At 45.5% G+C, this 21651-nt stretch overlaps 1 protein-coding gene across 1 annotated transcript; it reads right to left on the reverse strand.

Annotated features, from left to right (window-relative positions):
• Positions 1 to 443: 443 nt before the first annotated feature.
• On the reverse strand, positions 444 to 21029 carry LOC118085300 (interferon-induced GTP-binding protein Mx2-like). Its single transcript, XM_035115817.2, has 14 exons — positions 20831 to 21029; positions 17780 to 18083; positions 14259 to 14451; positions 13588 to 13725; positions 13133 to 13287; positions 12698 to 12836; positions 11463 to 11661; positions 11187 to 11265; positions 10276 to 10398; positions 7935 to 8076; positions 6108 to 6266; positions 5634 to 5710; positions 2648 to 2866; positions 444 to 2097 (listed from the first exon to the last, which is right to left on the reverse strand). Exons 2-14 carry the CDS (start codon positions 18050 to 18052, stop codon positions 1867 to 1869), a joined length of 2127 nt encoding a protein of 708 aa, XP_034971708.2. The 5' UTR covers positions 18053 to 18083; positions 20831 to 21029; the 3' UTR covers positions 444 to 1866.
• Between the last annotated feature and the right edge of the window lie 622 nt (positions 21030 to 21651).

Consider the following 21651-nt stretch of genomic DNA (forward strand, 5'->3'; position numbering starts at 1 on the left):
CTGACCAAATGGTGTGTGCAAGAGTTCGATGTCACCCAAAATCCTACCTGGCTTTGCATGGAGAATAAACTGCAACCCACAAGCATCACCCACTTCCAGTACTTTCCATGCAGAAGCCACAGCAACTTAGTGCATCCGAAGTAATCTTCCCTGTCCCATATTTTTTGGCCCCAAGGCAAATTTAGAAAAAACACCTGCACCTAAACAAAAAAGCAAAAAAGGACACATAATTAGCAGATGAACAAGCAGCTTCAAGGCTGCATCCCATTAAAGTACTTTGGCCACAATAACAGATTTCAATAAAACTGCATGATATCCCCTACTCAGAAATTAATGCACCCATCTCCAACACACAGGAGCAGATATGTGATAAGTAGTCGCTATGTAGGCTCAGGCCCGAGGCCTATGGCAGGAAGGCTTCTCAAGGATCACAGACACAATCGTTGGAAAAACAGAAAGTAAGTTTATTGCTGACGGCAATAGGCACAGTGGAATAATTTCAAAAGGCTGAGCATGGAGCATCAGTACTCTGGATTTATACACCCTTTCCAGGCAGCATTAGGCATTACATATTCATATACTGAAGCAAAATTAAGCCAATAAGCTTGGACACAACCCTTCCTTTGTCCTAATAATAATATTAATATTATTATTATTAATACCCCACCCATCTGGCTGGGTTTCCCCAGCCACTCTGGGCGGCTTCCAACAGAAAAATGAAATAATCTATTAAACATTAAAAGCCTCCCTAAACAGGGCTGCCTTCAGGTGTCTTCTAAAAATCTGGTAGCTGTTTTTCTCTTTGACATCTGATGGGAGGGCGTTCCACAGGGTGGGAGCCACCACCGAGAAGGCCCTCTGCCTTATAAGATTACTTCTCCTTTTTCTTGCAAACGCTTAGCATTTCTGTTATATATCCATATAAAGCACATATAAAGGTGCTGTGGTATGTGTTAATAAAGCAAAAATACCCTTTCTTATCAGACATCCTGCTGGCGACCGTCCAACTAGAACATCCTGACATCCTGTTGTATGAGCATCTTACCTTGTCTTGTGACTATGATGCCCAGAACATTCCTTCTACCAAATTGCAAACTGCAAACACAGCTAAAATAGCAAACATCAGCACTAAAGCAGAGCAAGTAAGAGACACAGAGAAATGTGACTTTCTAATGAGGCACAATGGCAACAATTAGGCACATTAATTAGGCACAACCTCTATTGCCTGCTTGCCACAGCTATTCTTTGCATGAAGAGCATGGCAATCTTGTAAAAATAGGTCAAAATATGACTGCTCCCCCTTCCCAAAGTTGGGTAAGAGAGGTGGGGTTCTGGGAAGGAGGCAGGGAGGACTCCACAGCTCTTGTCAGTCTCCTGCCACCTCCCCAGCGCTTACTGGCTTTGGGAAGGTGTCCCTTGGCCCCTGCATGGGGAACTGGTTGAGCTGATCTAAATCTGCCTCTGATGGAGCTTACAAGCATAAAAACTTTTTGGGTGACAGTACTCAGCCACACAGCACTGTTTTTTTGCTGCCCATTACAACCCTTTTGTGCTGCCAATTTTATCAATTTTTGAGTACCCACACTCCTTTTTGAAAACCAAAAAAATACTACGTATATTGCTCCCCCCCCTTCCATTATCCTGAACAATTCAAACTGATGGCATCTAAGTCAAAGTCGCTGTGAGGCAGTTTGTCCTTGAGAAGTTTAATGCGTAAGACACAGCAGGGCACGAAGGGTTCTTTGCGAGTAAGCAGGTGCTTCACGAATTGCTGGTGATGAACCACACCTTTTAATAACAGAGATGTAATCTACCAAATAGCTGCCTAGAGCACTAGCCTTCCGGAAGCAGCAGCAGCACACGTTTTTAGCCAAGGAATCTTGCTAAGTGGTCCCGAGCTTGAGCCAGACGATCAATGCGGTCAGACAAGAACTGCCTCTGTTCAGCAGCATCTGTGCGCTCCTGGATCAGAAGGCTCAACTTCTCCTTTTCCTGCAGGAGCTGGAGCATTTCATTCTGCAGCTTATCTCCGTATTCCTTGAGGATGAAGTACTGGATAATGAGGGGAATTTGGGAAGAGAGACGATTGGCTGCACTCTGAAATGAAAAAAAGATGCATGCACTGCAATTACTAACTTCCACGTATGGGTAATTCTGTTTCTGAATGAGCAGTGGTAGAGAATGATAGGCTTCGGCAGTCACCCAGCACTGTCTTGCTTGAGGGGGGAATAAGTGTGGAATAATGGCAGGGGAGAAAAATTGCGACTGAGCAAAATATACTCACTGCTGGAGATAAAACATTGGGTGGCCATAATGGCATCTGAGCCTCATGGGGGCCAGGCAAGGAAGGCTAGCATTGTAACCTCACAGCACTGAAGATGTCATGTGGTCCCCACACCTTGTGGGAGGCTTTGACTTAATGTATTTATAAATGAGGCTCACAATAAACCAGGAGTATCTTGGAATGAATGTGATCATGAACTCTCAGTTCAATCTGATTTACTATGCAATATTCTTATTAATTATAATCAGTCAAACTGGTACAAATGATATCAGTGACCGAGGCTGCAAACCTGGGAGTAAGCCCCATCAAATTCAACAGGACTTACTTCTGAGTAAATAGGTTCAGGAACGCCATGTAACTCACCTTGAAGTATGCCTCCAAATGAAAAGCTGTTTCAGCGATTGCAGTGCCTTCTTTAGCTGTCTCTGTGGTTTTTTTCTCCTTTGCAGCTTCCTTTACAGCTTTTAAGTACCACTGGTAGAGATTGTCCTGACAGTATAAGGTCTGCTCCATTGCAAAATGGATCTTGACTGCAGCTTCAGCTTCCTTTGCTTGTTTCTTTCTAATACTTTCAATTCTATTCTGTGATAGGCAAAAATAACAGACATTCCCAGTGATGTAGCCTAGAAGGAATCACACCTGGCTATTCCATACAGAGATACTGGACATAACACTCCCACATGTACTCCCCATGACCTTTAATCTCAAATTGCCTTCCTTTACCACACATTTCACTCAAGCTCCCTAAATCCACTTATTCTGCAAGCTTGCCTCCAGTGTAAAAGACTACAACAAATGGAAGCTTCTATGTGCCTAACATTTGACCATTTCAGGGGGACTCTCTGCTTCATTGCATACAAGTTCTCTTGCTTTTGCTAGCTGCTTGTGGAAAACTAAACTTCCACCCCTCCTCCAGCTTGTGAAATTTTTCCAGCACTGCCCATCCAGTTTCTACAAACAGAAGAGCTAGATTAAAAGGAAAACGATGCAGAAGAACAAATGCAAACGTGGTATATGCACAACTTTGACACACACCAAGCACCAAAGGAGTGACACAGACTAGACCAGTGTGTGGATAATAATTAGGGCACAACTTTATTCATTACAGCAGCAAGCAATATATCTCTCCTGATCATGAATTGCTGGTCCCATCCCAACCTGTCCAGTGAGTTGAATAAAAGGGAGTGCCACAAGCCAAGAGGCACAGAAGATGGCACGATCCAAGACAGAGTGAGATAAATGAGATGAAATTAACAAGTCAGGAAAATAGCAGACTTATTCTAACAGCTGGACAATGGTTCAACAGATCACAAGAAGCGGATATCAAATTACACAGAAATTAGGGCCCATATCCAACAAAGCATTACTGGGCACTAGCTGGTATCAATAATGGGTAAAGCAAGTTATGAGCACAGGGAATGGCTGAAAAGTGAAATATTATGAACTCATCCTCCCAGCTGCTCAAAAGGAGGAGGTAGTGAGGAGCATTCATGTCACACTGATCTGTAGTTTAGCATGATGCCAGAATACAAGTCAATACCTCTAGACATGATCCAAAAAAAGAGAGAAACCAACCGCAACAAATAGCAGAAACAAAACAAATGGGGATTGTCCTACCATGACAGTACCTAGGGCCAACTGAATGTTACATTATCATAACTTTTTAAAATCTGCTCATGTTTATTTTGATGAAAAATAAGCCACATTGAGCGAGCAACCCAGAATGTGCTTTTCCACTGGGTGAGGGATGCACTCTATCCTCCATACTGTTTACTGCTAAGGAGGGGGATGATTTTCAGCAGAAAACTGGTGACAAGTCCCAGTGAGCATGTTTCAGGTGTGGGCCGCACAGCTGCTTTTTCTTTAGAAAAGGGGCAAATTCCAAGAATTCACAATTTCCCCCGAAATGAAACCATAGTTTAGCCCATCTTTACATGTAATCATGGCTGGCTAACAGCAGATGGTAGGATGGTTTCAGGCAGGGACACTCCTTTTAGATTATCATGTTTACCATGTTTCCCCCTTTTTAATACGTAGCCATAAAGTAAGCCATGGCAGCATTTTTTAGGAGTTGCTATATATACACACACACACACACACACACCCAAATAAGACATACCTCTCATACCGTGTACAGTGAGACCGCCGAGTGCCCCAGCCAGCCAGCGGGGCCTGGAACTGGCTGCTGCAGCGGCAAGCCACCTGCCGGAACAGGCGGCTGCAGAGTGGAGAGCTCCGCAGCGCCGAGCGCTCGGAGCGCACATCAGCGCCGTGCGGAGCGCCCAGCCAGCGGCCTGGCCTCTTCCTGGCCCGGCCGAGGAGGCCTGCCACCCCGCCACCAGAACAGGCAGCTGCAAAGTGGAGTGCTCCGCAGCACCGAGCGCTCGGAACGTCCAGCAGCACCGGGCGAAGTGCCCAGCCAGAGCGGCAAGGCAGAACGGCGGCCGGAGGCCCGCTGGCCCTTCTGCACCACCGGAATGTTGTGGGCCACATGGCCTGAGGCATAGCGGCGACGGGACTCCCGCTGGCCCTGCCAGGGTGACGGGCAGCGGCGGAAGCCCTGCTGGCCCCTTCCGTGCCGCCGGAACGTTGTGGGCCGCATGGCCCAAGGCAGAGCAGCGGCAGGAAGCCCATGGGCCCTTCCGCGGTGGCGGGGCACGAACGGCGGCGGGAGCGCTGCTGGCCCCTTCCGCCCCGCCGGAGCATCGTGGACTGCATGGCCCGCTGCCAGATTTTTGTGGGCAGGGAAGCGGCAGGCAGGCGGGCTGGGCGATGGGACAGTGGCTGCACTCAGTGGGGCCGGTAGTGGGCTCAACGCTGGCCTGCGCCAGGGGCTCTGGCTCAGTCTGCTGCCAACGCACGGCGCCTCGTCGTGGCCGGGATCTGGGTCATGGTTGAGTGCCCTCCCCTCCCATAGCAGTGCCAGGGACGAGGCTGCCTCTGAGCATGCACAGAGAGACACCCCCTTCCCATCCCCCCGCCAGTCCAGTGCCGGGGAAAAGGCGTATTGGAAAGCCGGGGTGGGTTTATAGCTCGGGATGGGGTGGTTTCTGAGCATGCACAAAGCGCCTCCCTCGCCGCTGCCTTTGCACTTTTTCCCTTGTCTCTTTTTAAAAGAAGTTGCTCCCCAGGGTGGGTCCATAATAAAAACCGTAATAAAAACCTAATAGAAAATTAAGACATCCCCTGAAAATAAGACACCTTGCGTTTTTTTGAGGAAAAAAAGTTATAAGACGGTGTCTTAAAAAAGGGGAAACACGTTAGATTATGAATGGGGGAAGCTCAGGAAAGGCAGCTGCTCCACACATCCAAGAGAGTTTTGATCTGCATCATACCATGTTGTTCTTACCTTGGCTTCCACATGAAGATAATGAAAATCTTCAAAATGGCTTTTAGCAATCTCCATAAAACCTTGACGCACTATTTCTGAAAGGAGAGGGGGGAAGAGAATACACCAAATGATCAGAATCTGTGTAGAAATTTTTTTTCTTGCTTTCCCACATGCATTTTGGTAAAAATGTTGCACACACCCAAAGCATTAACAATTGCATTCATTTTTCCTACAGCCCTTTTATAAAAAAATATAAATGTTGGAGGTTTCACAGCTCAAGCAAAATCACTTACATTGCATGTGCTTTTATTATATATACATAGTATTTGAAAACCCCTTTCATATTTTTTTTGTTATGTATAATCAATCTTCCTTATTACCCACCTTTCAGCCTAAAGTCCTATGGCGGGTAAAACTGCAACATTTAAAATGATTTAAAACAATGTACACTGTCCCAGTAGCCAGAAATCTGAATTTAATAAATGGACTTGCCTGTAACTCTAGTTAGAATGTCAACAGCTGGCTCTTCTAGCCTGGTGATATGATCCCTTATCTCAATCTCAAACGTCTTGTAATTGATAAATCCAGAAAGCTCTCTGCCACGATACTGATTTTCAAATTTCCACTCCTCATGGAATAGGGATTCTTGAACTGCAGTAAGAACATTTTTTTTAAAAAAAACAACAACACCAAAACCTGTCACGGATTTACAAAAAACTCAGTAAATCACCCTGGGAAATCGTTGAAATCGGGATAGGGTTAGGTTTGTTTAATTTACACCAGGGCTGGCCAACACGTCGACCGCGGTCGACCGGTAGATCCCCAGGAGGCTTGCAGTCGATCGTTGGCTCCTAGGAGCACCTGGCCCCGCCCCCATCTCCTTCCTGCATTTTATGCTGCTCCGTGGAACAAAGAGCAGAGCTTTTGCATCCAGTGGCCCCTCCCTTTCCCAAAATTTAGCCTGGGGCTAAATGGATTATAGGAGGAAACGCACACGAGTACAGGAAGGAGCCCCGCGTGCGTCCGAACCTAGGAAAATGTGTGACGTCTCTTAGGAAACTGCGATCTTAATCATTGCTAAGAAGCAGCAGGGGGAAGGTTTGTCTCTCTCTCCCCTGCCCCTGGTCAAAAGATGTATTTCCCTGCCCCACCACCCTCTTTTGCCCCCTTTATTTTCTTAAAAGATTGTGGATGCAAATGTCAGAAAGAGAGATGGTGTCTCTCCTTTATTTAGGAACTTAAAGAGTGAAAAGAAAGAGGGGGAGGGGGAAACACCCACCCGATCTTTTATGACCAACCCACACCCATGCAAACATGGAGACAGTTTGCAAAAGGGGGGGGGGGAGTTTATTGCCGCTCTTTGCAACTTGATCAAACTTTTTTCTGCCCTTGTTCAAACTTTCCCCTGCCATTGGGCTCGGTTGCTGTTGCCTTTATTTAACCAAGAAAGAAGGGGGTGTGTGGGTGTATGTGGGTGAAGAGCAGCCATGGAAAACGTGGTGGTTGCTCTTCTCCGTCCTCAGTCAAAGCCGAGCATCCCTCCCTCACCCCACTCCCCAGACTTCCATCCCTGCAGGCAGCATCTCCCCCCCTCACCCCACACCCCAGTCTTCCATCTGTGCAGGCAGCATCTCCCCCCCCCCTTACCCCACACCCCAGTTTTCCATCTGTGCAGGCAGCATTTCCCCCACCTCACCCCACACCCGTCTTCCATCTGTGCAGGCAGCATCTCCCTCCCTCACCCCACGCCCCAGTCTTCCATCCGTGCAGGCTGCATATCACCCACCCCCTCTCCTCCCTAAAAAAAAGCTCAACAACTTTGAGCAGAACCCCTAAAAAACGGGGGTAGATCACTGCCAGATTTTAATTCTGAAAGTAGATCACAGTCTCTTGGGAGTTGGCCACCCCTGATTTACACCATCATTTTCCATTACAGGTTTAGGTTTCTTCCTATTCTAAGTGTTTCTAATGGAGCTACCGGTAGGAGCCTTGCAGTTGGTTTAAAAGCAACCAAAGACCCTCCACTGCTTTCCCCAGGTGCTTGATAACTTAAAAAGCTTAGGATGTGTCCTGCTAAAACCTAATCATGTATGTAGCTCCATCGCCCCTTCTATTTAAGGTTGATAAAATCTCCAGACAAGAATAAGCTGGACTTAACAACTTACCTGAAAACAAAGTTCTTTGTACAGCTTTTTTTTTTAATGCACACACCTTTTTATTTTAAGGTAGACATTTCTAATCCTGGAGACTCAGTTTAGAAGGGACATGTGATGCTATCAAAACAGGAGCTGTTCTAGACACAGACTATTCTGTACTTACTTTTTAAGCCACTGCTAGCAACTTTTTCGCCCCATTTCTGAAATTCTTTACGAACTTTGGTAAACAGTCTGGCTTCATTTCCAGACAGTCTTTCTTCTCCTTGTACTGTGCTTCCAACATCTGCATTAAACCACCGGATTTTCTGTGAAAACAAACAATTTAAAGAAATGCAGTTAGGTTTGTTGATTATAAAGACAATTTGATTAGCGTTTTCCCCCCCCAAATCTGAACAAAGTATTTTTTCAGCAATGAAAATGAGTGGTTATTTTTGTTGCAATGTTAGCAATATTAAGAAAGTCCTGCTCTTATTAGTTTTAATTTATTTTAGTCTATTCTATTGTGGCTTTAACATTCTGAATGTTTTTCATTATGGTGTAATATTTTTAGCAATAATTTTATTTTGTTATCTTTTTGTAAACCAATTTGAGTTTCCCCCCTACAATCAAGCAGTATATAAATTTTATGAAATAAATAAATAAATAAATATGTTGCATACCTCAATTCAACTCAGACAACAAGTCCATGTTAAAATGATCAAGCAAATTGCCTGGCAACCTGTCCAAGCAGACAAGCACACATTCATCCAATTTTTTGAAAAAGTATCCAAAATTTGTTCCAGAACTTGCCTCCATAAATGTAAGGAGCAAAACGTACAGAGAGCCCCCTCCCATCCTGAGGAGCAGCTCCTCCACCAGCAGTAGTTCCAGCGGGGAGGGGAAAGAGTCAAGTGAGGAAAGAGGAAGGAGGAGACGGGGCTCTGGCAGCATAGGAGAGCCCCTGCTGCACGTGGGAGAGGAAGAGAGCGAGGGGGGAAAGGGGGAGAAGGAAAACAGGGAAAGGAGGCCCCTTTCCCCTCCGGTTCCGGAATTACGCAGGAGAAAACACGGAAGGCAATTTGGCGTGCCCAGACTCTTATGCTGGAAGAAAACGCGGAGCGCGCCATTCCAGGGTTCCGGGTTCGGACTAGACGGGTGTATCCTGTATAGCTCTATCACTGTAAATAGACTGCACATAATAAAAGCATGAAAAGGCCAGAACGTGCAGCGTCGTTACTCTAGAGTAGTCGCAACGTGCACCCTGTGACAATAAAGCTATGAGAAATGCAATCATTTTGGAACTGAATGGCTCATGTAAGAAAGAATGCATATGTCTTAGTTGACTACAGATTGTCAGGCCCCAAAAGTGTGGGATAAACAACCAACAAATATGAATGAATGCTCAATGAAGACTGGACATTATCTAACCTCCGTGTAAGCTTTGCACAAGCATATCAGGACTATTTAATAAACAGGTTATCTGAAGGAGGCCTAAGATTAGTTGAATGTAGTCACTGGAAGTATTGATCCCAGAAAATAATTGAGAATATGTAAGAGTATGTAAGAATGCAAATGTGTATCCATTATGAAGGAAGTACCACTGAGTTCAATCAGGCTTCCTCCCAGGTAAGTGGGAATAGAGCACGGGTCAGCAAACTTTTTAAGCAGAGGGCCGGTTCACTGTCCCTCAGACCTTGTGGGGGGCTTGACTATATATATTGGGGGGAAATGAACAATTTTCGCTCACCCGCAAAGAAGACAGAGTCGCCCGCCAGCCTGCAAGCAGTGGCCATAGCCACCGCAACAATTCACCTGAATGCCATGGGAGGGAGGCAGGCAGGTGGCGACAAAGGAAGTGGCATGGAAAAGGGGCGCGGAAAAGGAAGGAAGGGCGGACTGAGGAAGAGGGAGGAGGAGGAAAACGCAGCAGCAGCCGGCAGTCAGCACCACATGCCCCCTTCACAGCACTGCCCTGCTGAGGTGGGCGAGCCAACTCCCGCTGTTGATGGCGCCCGGCATGGGACAAGATTGCTCTGTCCCTGATGAGAAAAGCCCCACTGTGTAAGGGAGAGGGAGGGAGAAGGAAAGAATGCACGTGCTGGTGAGCCATGCGGCAATTCCCGGACCGTCCGCGGGCCGGATCTAGAAGGCAGTTGGGCTTGATTCGGCCCGCAGGCCATCGTTTGCAGACCCATGGAATAGAGCTACAAACTATGTTCAGTTCTTGTTGGTACATAACTATACTAAGCTTTCTCCCCCTTATGAACTCATTACATAACTTTCCAGTAGGCAGAACAGAAAAGTAGCTAAATGGGCTGTACACAGAGTGAGGTAGGTCAGAAACTCAAATGACAAAAAGCATCTTCGATTTACAGCAAAGACAGGTTCATGACTAAGGTTATCTTACATTGGCTACTGGTTCTGGATGCCTCCAAGGCTCACATACTCTTACATTGACAGGTGTTGTCTGCATAACACGATTAAAACTAGGAAAGTTTAGCGCGAGTCCTCATCAGTGTACTTACATCTCTTAAAAAATACTGCCTCTCACCATCGGATCCTGGCGTGCCTTTGCCATATCTCTGCATTTCAGCATTTGTTTTTTGGAGCTGAAAGCTTATTTGCTCTTCTAAAGCAGGCAAAGATTTCTAAAAAGATAAAAGAAAGATGTACAGTGGTACCTCGACTTACGAACGACTCTACATACGAATTTTTCTACTTACGAAGGGGGCAAATGACCAAGCGCTTACGAATTTCTTCGACTTACGCTGCCCCGCGTTCACCACCGCAGCTGCTCTGCCGGCCTTCTGCCGGCCTCGCGCAATCAGCCGCCGCCGCTGCTGAGCGCACGATCGCGCTCTCCCCGCCGCCACTGCAAGGGCGGGGATCGGGGCCGTGATCGCGCTCTCCCCTCCACCGCTGCAAGGAGTGGCCTTGGGGGATTGGGGCCGTGATCGGCTGCTGCTGCGGCACGCGCGATCGCACTCTCCCCGCCGCCTCCGCTGCTGCTGCAAGGGCCAGCCTCGGGGGATCGGGCCCTCACTGTCCCGTGCCCGGTGCTGCCGCTGCAAGGCCGGCCTTCTGCGCCTCGGGGGATTCGACCACCACCACAGGCCGGCGCCACCTGCCATAGGGCTCAGCCAGCCTCCTGCTGCCCCGCGCTCGCTGTCCCTCGCAGGCCTCCTGCTTGTCTTTAAAGTGCCTTTTTTGAAGGCCCCAGAACGAATTAATCCGTTTCTAATGCATTCCTATGGGAAACATCATTTCGACTTACAAATGTTTCTACTTACGAATGTGCATTCGGAACGGATTAAATACGTAAGTAGAGGTTCCACTGTATATAGTGCTGGGGAGGGGGGGACTTGTAATGAGTAAAGAAACTTTGGGGTTGATGTTTCATTGTTCTTGTTTTTAAAGTGTCATTTTGCTAACTTACGGAAATGTGTTCCACAAGCTCACTTGTCAGTTTCTCGGCTAGTAAGGGGACTGTGGCTTTTTTTTCCTGTAGAAGGATACTGTATGGGAACAAAGAAAATGTTTACTAGAAAATCTGGTGCTAACAACTGCAGTTAAACTCACCAATGTTATTAGTGTTGCATTACGTTTTACACAATCTTACTTTGCTTCCTGTGAAAAGTGTGGTTGATAAATATTTAAGTAACTGTAATTATACTATTATATTTTTAAAAATCGCTCTCCAGTCTATGAGTACCTAAAGCATTTGTGTTTCTCGAAAAATGCTCTCTCTTCCTTGATTGCAGAGGCCAAGGTCATGTTGGAATGGATATCTTGCTGCCCACGACATTTCACAATCATATATCCCTTTTTCAAGGGAATGACTTGGTTTCTCACTATGTTCACAACTGTCCCCTCAGTTCCTCTGTCCATCAGGTCAGGTTTTGTCATGATCCCTTGGGATGAAATGCGGAAAGACATTAGGAAAAACCCCAACATAATACAAAATGGCAAAGACGACACATAATTGAATACAAGTTCTCACTTGCAGAGAAATCATCTTGTCTGCATTGGCAAAATCAAGGGCTCAAAAACCATCATGCAGGACAAAAAGTTATACTTTCTTGCAGTAGAATTACGCAAAATATTATGTCTTTGAACCAGGGCCAACTGAAACATTATGAAGAGACAGCTGCATCAGGAAGCAGGTGTCAGGGAGAACCACCACTTCTCCTGAATTCCCCAAGCTAACTTTCAGGTGCGATGAAGTATGTTGTCCCATTGCCAGTGCTGAATAAAGTCCACCTGCCAGTCCAGCAAAAGTCTCTTTAGAATTAGGGACCTTTAATAAATAATAATAATAATTTATTTATACCCCGCCCATCTGGCTGGGTTTCCCCAGCCACTCTGGGCAGCTTCCAACAGAAAAATAAAATACAATAATCCTTTAAACATTAAAAGCCTCCCTAAACAGGCCTGCCTTCAGATGTCTTCTAGAATCTGGTAGCTGTTTTTTTCTTTGACATCTGATGGGAGGGCGTTCCACAGGGTGGGCGCCACTACCAAGAAGGCCCTCTGCCTATTTCCCTGCAACTTGGCTTCTCGTAATGAGGGAACCGCCACAAGGCCCTCGGCGCTGAATCTCAGGGTCCGGGCAGAACAATGGGGGTGGAGATGCTCCTTCAGGTATACTAGACCGAGGCCGTTTAGGGCTTTAAAGGTCAGCACCAACACTTTGAATTGTGCTCGGAAACATACTGGCTTGTCTTCATGATGAGGAAGAGAGGAAACTCAAGTGAAATATAAAGCCTTCCAAGTTTTCATGTGGGTTATTGAGATAAAGACTATTTAAGGGACTAAACAAATAGTGACCATGAACCATTTAAAGCAACAACAGCCTTCAAATACTGACATTTTGGGATCTGAAAAGCATGTTCTTGTTTCAACAGTGCAAGATTATCAAAGGTAAGGGGAATTCTTTTGCCTCCTTACCTAGTGTTCTCTCTCCATTTGGATCCACCTCCTGGGCCATTTTCAGTGCCTCTGTTGTGGCAATATCAACATTACTTGGAATCACCACTAAATTTATTGTCTCTTGTTTATCAATAAAATTTTTAATCAACTTTTTGATCTGCAATACAATGAAGACACAAAGAACTGCTGCTAGAGCTGCTGTATAGTTATTTCACTGGTTGATAGAAAGTTGCCTAGGGCCAAGCTGAAGCCAATACAGGAGTCAAGGCAGGATCTTATACTGGGCAAGATGCAAGGCTGAAAGAGGACTAGGGCTGCCAGTTCAGGAGGGTAGGCAGAAAGCACCAGGACTGGGAGCTTGCAATAGGCAGCAGGAAAGCAGCAGAAACCTAGTAAAGAATGCAGTACACTTATGGAGAAAGCTCTCTTGGGCAAGATAACTTGGCGTTTTACCTGATCTCCAATATTTACTGGCTGATTACCTACAGCCACTCTTGCAATCCCTGGTAGATCAATCAGAGTCAAGTCTGGAACTTCTGGAGATCTAATTTCAAGGCTAATTAGTTTATCACTAATGCCCAATCCATCACCAGCTATTATGTTCTGAGCTGGAATGAAGAAAGCAAGAAAAAAGTTTAACATCAACATTTCAGATACTCATTTCATAGGACTGGCAGCATCTTCTGGCTACCATTTGTTATACAACACAAGTGCCAAACTTGGCAGGAAGGAAAACTCTTTAGAAAATCAGTATCTTATAATTAGTGAAGTTATGAGACTGGAAAGGTTAATATAGCTTAATATATTATATAGTTAATATAGTTAACGGAACCGTTAAAAGATTTTAAAAAGAAAAAGAAAGAAATTGTGGATGTTAGATTGACTACAATGGAAACCACAACACTCACCTTTTCTTATTTCTATTTCTACCATTGAAGGATTTGCAAGTTCCATATTTTTTTCCAGGTAACTGATTTTCCCATGCCATTTTTCACCAGGCAGCAGCTTTTTTAGCCTGAGTTCTAAGGGACATCTGGTGACAATACCTGTTCATGAAGAGAACCCAATTCATTAAAAGTATTCACAGAAACATCCGAAGTGAATTAAAAGATTCACAGAAACTTCCTAAAGATTGCTAAAAACGGGCAGAATCCCATGGATTATGATGAAATGACACCTAGTTCTAGAGTAAAATCAGCTCCTAAAAATGGACCTCCATAAATAATTTGAGCAATACTGCAGATGTAGGCAGCTAAAGATAGGTTATCTTAAAAAATGTTTTCCGCTTAACCTTATAGGTGAACAGTGCCATTTCCCCCCTGATAATATTACACCAAGCTTTTTTAAAATCAATTTTAGTTTCTAAGAAATGACAGACTTCTAACTGGTAACATTGCTTTATTTGAAGTGTATCCGAACCCACCAAGATGTTAAAATAACGCAGGCAAAGACACCAAAGAGAAGGTAACTTCAGAAAATAAAGATGCCTCTCACAAAGTAGGAACACCAAAGTTAAAAAATCTCTGAACTTGCACATCCTCAAAGGTTCCCAGAAGGACAAGCCAGGGGGAATTCTCACCACTGCCTCTTGGAAGAGCGACTCCAGAAAGAGCTTCCAGAACTGAGCTTTTTCCTGAGCTCTGATCGCCAATCACTGCAATTGCTGGCAATGCCAAGTCCTTCTCCACTCCAAGGGCTCTCAGAGAATCAATGAGGTCAATACAAGGGCGGATCTTCTCTTCGTATTGGTTGAATAAGGTGGTTTCTGGTTTCTGGTTAAAAATACATACACAGTTCACTTCCATTTTAGTACGTATGTGGCTCTATTCACACATCACCTGAGCTGTGGTTAATGGTTTGCTTTGAATAGGGAGAAAACTCCTGCTTTGTTCCTCCCTTAGCGCAAATGGGACCACAAAACACAACCTCTGAAGTTATGTCTAAAGTGGGGGCTTGTTTCATTTGAACAAATCATGATGAAGAAACAAAAGAACCGCCCATGGGTCAGATGTAAAGCTAAGAATTGTATATCAAACACTGAGTGACACTCATAGGAGCAGCTTGGATCAAAAGATCACTGACTGAACACCCACAAAAAGTAGCATTGGTTCTAGACCAAGCTATGCACTTGTTTTTGCATCTTACTCTTGGGTTTTCATTTCTTTCTGCAGGGAGTTCCTTTTTACAGAAAAGTTTTTCTGCATCTTTTACTTCTTTATAGCATCAGCAGCATTCCAGGTATCACTTAGTGAAATTCCCATTACAGGAATAAACATAATTTGGTTCTGTTTCTCAGAGTCTCTGTTATTTACAAAACTTTTCACTGGCCATTAATAAACAAAGCAAATAAAGCAACATCTTTCTCTCTTTTTAGCCATTTGGCCAGAGACCTAATGCCGAGTCATTCACATACATTGGTTTTTGAACAGCTTAGTTCTTGGATGTTTTGGCTCCCGAAAGCCACAAACTTGGAAGTGAGTGTTCCGGTTTGCAAACTATTTTGGAAGTAAAATGTCCGACAGGGTTTCTGCAGCTTCTGATTGGCTGCAGGAACTTTCTGCCACACTTTGGTTTCTGAACATTTTGGAAGTCGAATGGACTTCCAGAACGGATTCCTTTCAACTTCAGAGGTATGACTATACAGTGGAACCTCGGTTTATGAACACCTCGGTTTATGAATTTTCGGTTTATGAACGCCGCGGACCCATCTGGAACGGATTAATTCACTTTCCATTACTTTTAATGGGAAAGTTCGCTTCAGTTTATGAACGCTTCAGTTTATGAACAGACTTCCAGAACCAATTACACCCATGTTTCGGGTTAAGTACACTTCAGGTTGAGTACTCCGCAGACCCGTCTGGAACAGATTAATCCACTTTCCATTACTTTCAATGGGAAAATTCGCTTCAGTTTATGAACGCTTCAGTTTAAGTACTCCACGGACCGTCTGGAACAGATTAATCCACTTTCCATTACTTTCAAAGGAATTTGGGGGGAGGAGGAGTGTGGGGAAAGAGAGAGAAGCATGGGGAAAGGGGTGGAAAGAGAAAATAAAAGAGAAAAGTCACTATCAGGTTTGGATTGGAAAACAGCCTTGCATCCTGTGGAATACACTTCAAATGGTAGATCTTGTTAAAGGAAACCACTTTTTTATCATTCAAACAAAAGGTCAAAACACCCCAACATTTAATTGTTATTTCCTCCGTCCTGTCATCAAAAGGGGGCAGGAAAAAGGACCTTATACATTTTATGAATGAGATGGCATTCTAAGACTGAGGAAACCCCTTTCTCAGCTCTGGACTTCAAAGGTGCTATGTGTTTACACTTTCAATTGACACTCTCAATTGGGAGAGATCAGATAAGACAATAGGTGTGCATTCCAAACCCGCTGATGTTACAATGGACTGATCAACGAAAAGCAGCCAGCAAGGAGGCTTTACTTTAACAATTAATATAAAATTGAGATTTTAACCGATTCACAAAATTCCAGTGCCAGCTCCCCTCTGCTACACAGAACTCATAAATAAAGCGAACCAAGAGCACTCGACCACCCTCCTACCCCTCTTTCCCCCCTAGGAAAGAGACGAGCCCCCACCCCTTACACACCTCTCCCGCTCGTCCCCACCTCCACCTCCCGAGCAGGAGAGGCGGCAGCAGCAGCAGCAACAACACCATTTCAGCGGCTGCCCTTTCTCGCAGCCGCGCCTGCCTTTCTCTTTCCCAGCAAGCGTGTCTCTTTAACCCCATCAGGGCTGGGCTATCCGTGCCTCCGCCACCCAACTCTTCCAGCCTCGGCAAGTCCACCATTTCGGAGCCGGCGAGTGGGAAGCCCCGATAGGGTTAAAGAGGCTGCGTGAGCCAGGCAGGGGCAGAGAGCTGCCTGGCTCACACTTTCTCACTTAGAACGGCAGTTAGCCTCGCGCTCAAGAAAAGCCGGAGCGCGAGGCAGACAGGGCACCGGGCGGCGAGCGCGCACCGGCCAGGCTGGCCAGTGCAGCGCCCCCGGAGCCACAGCAAAGCTGTAAAGGAGCCGCGGGTTGCCGACCCCAGGCCTAGCAACTTGTTCAAGGCCATTTACAAGTTTCTTCTACAAGTAAGAAAGCAAGTAAGTTTCATTTACAAGTTTATTCCAACAGGACCATGTGCAGCATTTGTGTTCCTTATCATTCTCAAACGTCACTAACGTAGTTGATTCATAACCAGTCTCCTTCTAGAAAGGGACAACACACCAGGCAGGTTACTTTCCATGAGAAAGATTCCCTCTCACTCAAGACATCTGGCTGTCTAGAGAGGCAGACAGTGGCCTCCCTTGTGGTTTCCCCTCTCCATCCATCCTTCCTTCCCCTACTTGTCTTGTAATGGGTCCTGTTCCAACATCTGCTCCCTGAACCCTCACACAGGCTCTTATGGCTAGGAGCCTATACTCTTGAAAGTGTGTGGGCAATACCTGTTATCAACTCTCCAAAGCCAGAGGGCTGGCTGAGTACTTTGGAAGTCGAACGGAATCTGTTCCAGAAGTCCATTCGACTTCCAAAACATTCTGAAACCAAAGAAACTCCTGTTGCAGCTAATCGGAGGCCACACCAGATGATCAGGTTCCAAAAGAATGATCGCAAACCAGAACACTCACTTCCAGGTTTGCGGTATTTGGGAGCCAAAATGTTTGACTTGTAAGGTGTTTGGGCTTCCAATGTATGACTGTAGTTACAAGCAGGGCTTAAGGGAGAAGCAGCAGGATAAATTTCAGAAAATAAGAGTAATTATGCAGACCCAAATATTTCAGGTTACAGGTAGGTAGCCGTGTTGGTCTGGATCGAAGTAAAATAAAAAAAATTCCTTCAGTAAAATAAAAAAAAATTCCTTCAGTAGAGCTTTCAGAGAAAGCTCATACCAAAATAAAAACTTAGTTGGTCTTTAAGGCGCTACTGAAGGAATTTTTTTTCCAAATATTTCAGATTTTCTTGGCCAGTAATCTAGATGTCTGAGGCATACAATCCTAGATTTGTTTAGTGTCAAGAATGCACAACCTTGACTAAAAGGTTGGCTCTAAAATGCAGGATTTCAGTGCTAACAAGGTGCATATTAACTCAAAAGACTTACTTTATTAGGTTGGTTTTTTTCTCCCAGTTGATTCACATCCTCTTTTTTTATGGGACTGAACCCGAAGCCTTCCTTGTTTGATGGAAAAAATACATTTGTTGCAGCAAAGTGTGGTATAGGTCTAGCTTCTTCTGGCAACAGTGATGGGATGGTGCCTATAGTCCCATTTTGTTGCATTCTCCTTGGGTTATCCATCTCCTCATCTGAAGAGTGTCTGTTCCGAATTTTCCGAGCGCGCCGGTCAGATGGAGTATCACGCCGGGAAAAGGGCATTTAGTTCTCTGGGACTTTTCTTTATTGTTTCCTGAAATGATATTAGACATTTTGCTAAGAATAAGAAAAGCTCAAAGCAGTGATGGGGGCTGGATTGGAACTGTGGATGTGGGTGGGTGAAAATGGGGCATGCACACATTTGTGGAGAGCAGGAAGCAGAAGATACACTAGAATGATTTGTCTCCACTATTCTCAACTTAACTTGAATTTAAATACAGTGGTACCTCGGGTTAAGAACTTAATTCGTTCTGGAGATCCATTCTTAACCTGAAACTGTTCTTAACCTGAGGTACCACTTTAGCTAATGGGGCCTCCCACTGCCTTCATGCCGTCGCCATGCATTTTCTGTTCTCATCCTGAAGCAAAGTTCTTAACCCGAGGTACTATTTCTGGGTTAGTGGGGTATGTAACCTGAAGCGTCTGTAACCCGAGGTACCACTGTATTGTCCTACTTTTGTGTAAGTTTTTAAGGGCAATGTCAATAATTCAGTCTTTGTCCACTAGGTGGCAGGTTCCTACCTTCTACCCTGTTGTCATTTCTCAATACAATACATCATTTTCATTCAGTTTCCTACACAGTTCCCTCAAGAGTTTGCTCAGTGCTAAGTGGTGATGTTCTCCCATACTTAAAAAAAAGTTAGAGAAATCAATGAGGCCTAGACTTCTAGATAATTGACAGCTGACTGTGTGTGAAACAAAGGACACGGGTACAGGAGGTGTCTGATTCATATTCTGCTCTAACCACAAGAACAGAGTTGTGCAAAAAGACTGCCATGTAACGCAAAGAAAGCTGCTAGACAAGCTGATATTTAAAAGGCAACCCTATTTTAGTAACTTGCCAAAATCCTCTTCCAACTTTTGTAATTTTCCAGTATTTTTGAGGAATAAACACATGCACCTGTTTTTTGTCAACTACTGTGTAAATATTTTGCACTTTGTATCATGTTCATAACGTCAATGGCACAAAGGTGCAAGCTGATTCTCCTGACATGCATAGCAGAAAAATAAAAGATGTCCTGGCATGTGTTTCAAATGATTACCTTATGGTCTGATTTCTACAACATTTAATTCAAAGTTGGAAAAACAACAACACAGCATGATTACATCATTACACATATGATGTAACTGTAGTAACATAAGATAAGCAGCTGAATAGTATAATATATTTTGTTGTTCCTGGACATTGTATAAAAATCGATTTTTATCCCATTTATCTGTTGTCTGTAATGCATGCTTCCATTTACAGTAAGCCAAATTTGATAAAATGGCAATGTTCCCAGGTTTTCTTGTACCATTCTTACACTAAGGAAGTTCTCCCACATTTTAGAAAACAAATGTTTAGCTAGAAAACCAGTCATGTGTGTAGGGGGAGAGGGGAATCAGATCAAGATCATGACACTGGTGGAGGGGCTTTAATACCCCTCCCCCCCCCGGCCACTTTCTCCTACTTTTACATACACTGCTGCTGAGTCTGCCTTACAGGGATAAACATGGCAACTCTGCTAGAGGGGGGATTTTAACTGAGAGAACTGTGGGAAAGACTTACCCCCTTCCCAAAGCTGCAGTTTTTAATCTGATTTGTTTTCATTACAGCAGCTGCGGGGGCAAACAAACATAGGAGGTCCTGATCGCAAATCTCCTGCTTTATATTTAGTTTGTGGTCCTATACACAACTGTGAGGAGGATTACTCAGATTATTACTTTTAAAACATGGTTAGAGAACCTTTAAAAGCCTGGAGGCCACATGAAAGTGAATCAGCCTGAGATCTTTTGATGAAGGGGTGGTATATAAACCCAACAAATAATAGTAATGGTAACAACAACAGCAGGAATGATAATGATCTATTCCGGAGCATTCTCCCACACCATCCTCACGTCTTCCCCACACCAAGGGGGAATCAAGCTCTGCATCTGCCTGGAACCTTTTAGCACAGCTCCAAACAAGACCCAGCCAACGCCCCAAACTACAATGAGCGTTCATATCAGGTGAAAAAAGGGCTTCAGCCAGAAGAAGGCTGAGCGCTACTCGCTTCTGCCACAAGCGGCGCCAGCAGTCTTCGCCTCTCTGAACCGGGCAGCCTGACTAGCCCTGAGCGGAGCATCACTTCTGGGCTTGTACTACATGACCACGAAAGAACGACAAGCCGACTGCGTCACCCAGGCTTTGTGGAGCTCCGCGTGCCTTCCTGAGGGAAACTGAGCCCCCTTCCATGGGCGCAGCCAAGGGGGGCAGTTCCCCCCCATCAATAAAAAGCAATACGAATCTGAGGTTCTGCACCCCCTAACCAAAATCCCATGCCCCCTTTCTTAACCCCAACTTCACTTCCAAGAGAGTAACCCTCCCACCCCCGTATCCAACAGGACTTCTGGCTGGAGCTCAGTTAGCAGCGTTACGTTTTCCACCTGCTGCGTCTTCCGCTTGGGAAGCGCCGGCTGGGGCGCGAACGCCAAGCGCAACGGGGCCAATCAACGCCGCCCTTCCGCCCCCCGCTCTGCGGCGACCCCAAGCCAGGAGCCCGAGAACATGGCCTTTCCCTCCCCACGAAGCCTTTATTCGTCCCATCAAAACTGAATGGCTGAAGCGCCTCCAAGGATCGAGCGAGGCCTGATGGCTCTTCCAGGAGGGAAGGGAGGGAAGGTGGGGTCGCAGCCAGCGTCGCTCGCCCTCTTCCCACGGGCTGGTTTGGGACTGGCATAATACGAAATCTCTCCTGGAAGCTTTTTTGCATATAACTCGGTTAACAGCAAAGAGCGGAAAGGATCGAGGGGAAAAGTTACCTTTACGGAACGGAGATCTTGGGGTGGCGATCTGTCCCGCCGCCGGATCTCTGGCTGTTGCGTCCAAGCTCCCCACCCAAGTAACCGAAACCGAAGCGACTCGGAGTCCGTCTTCTCTGGATCTCCGACCGGCAATTTGGCTCTATCCCTCGCCCCGCCTCTTCCCCGGGACGAAATCTGGGGAAATGAAACTGAAAAGTAAAATCTGGGACGAAATCTGGGGAAATGAAACTGAAAAGTAAAATCTGGGACGAAATCTGGGGAAATGAAACTGAAAAGTAAAATCTGGGCAGAAACAAAAGCGGGAAGGGGCAGTTAAGTGGTCGGATCCTGCTGGCAGGCTTCCCAGAAGGCACCTTGGGGCCCGATGCCGGACAAAGGGGCTTAGGCCCGATCCCTGCATCTTTACCTTCTTATACCCCCCTCCCGCCTTCTTTGTAGGTTTGGGGTGCATGATGAAAGTTGGGCCCGCCCAACGTAAGTGCAGTAGGTTCTGGATCAGGAAATATCTTGCGCGCTTGAGCTGGAAGAGCATCAGATGGAAGAAAAACCCAGAAACACTGCAGAGATGTTTCCTCACCCCACCCGAGTAGGGCTGACTATAAGAGCAGTGGCAGCCGAGGATAGCCAGCTAAATGGTGATAGGATGCACTCGAAGCATGATATAGTTCATATTTAACAAATCCACATTTTAATAAATAAACGAATAAATAAGTTATATAGATGCAAGGGGGGAGGGGTTCGACCCATGGGGTTGGTTGCAGGCCCAACTTCATTGCACTTCATTCCCACTGAAATCCATGGGATTTAAGACATGACAA

Source organism: Zootoca vivipara, chromosome 4 (genome assembly GCF_963506605.1).
Source record: "Zootoca vivipara chromosome 4, rZooViv1.1, whole genome shotgun sequence".
NCBI lineage: Eukaryota > Metazoa > Chordata > Lepidosauria > Squamata > Lacertidae > Zootoca > Zootoca vivipara.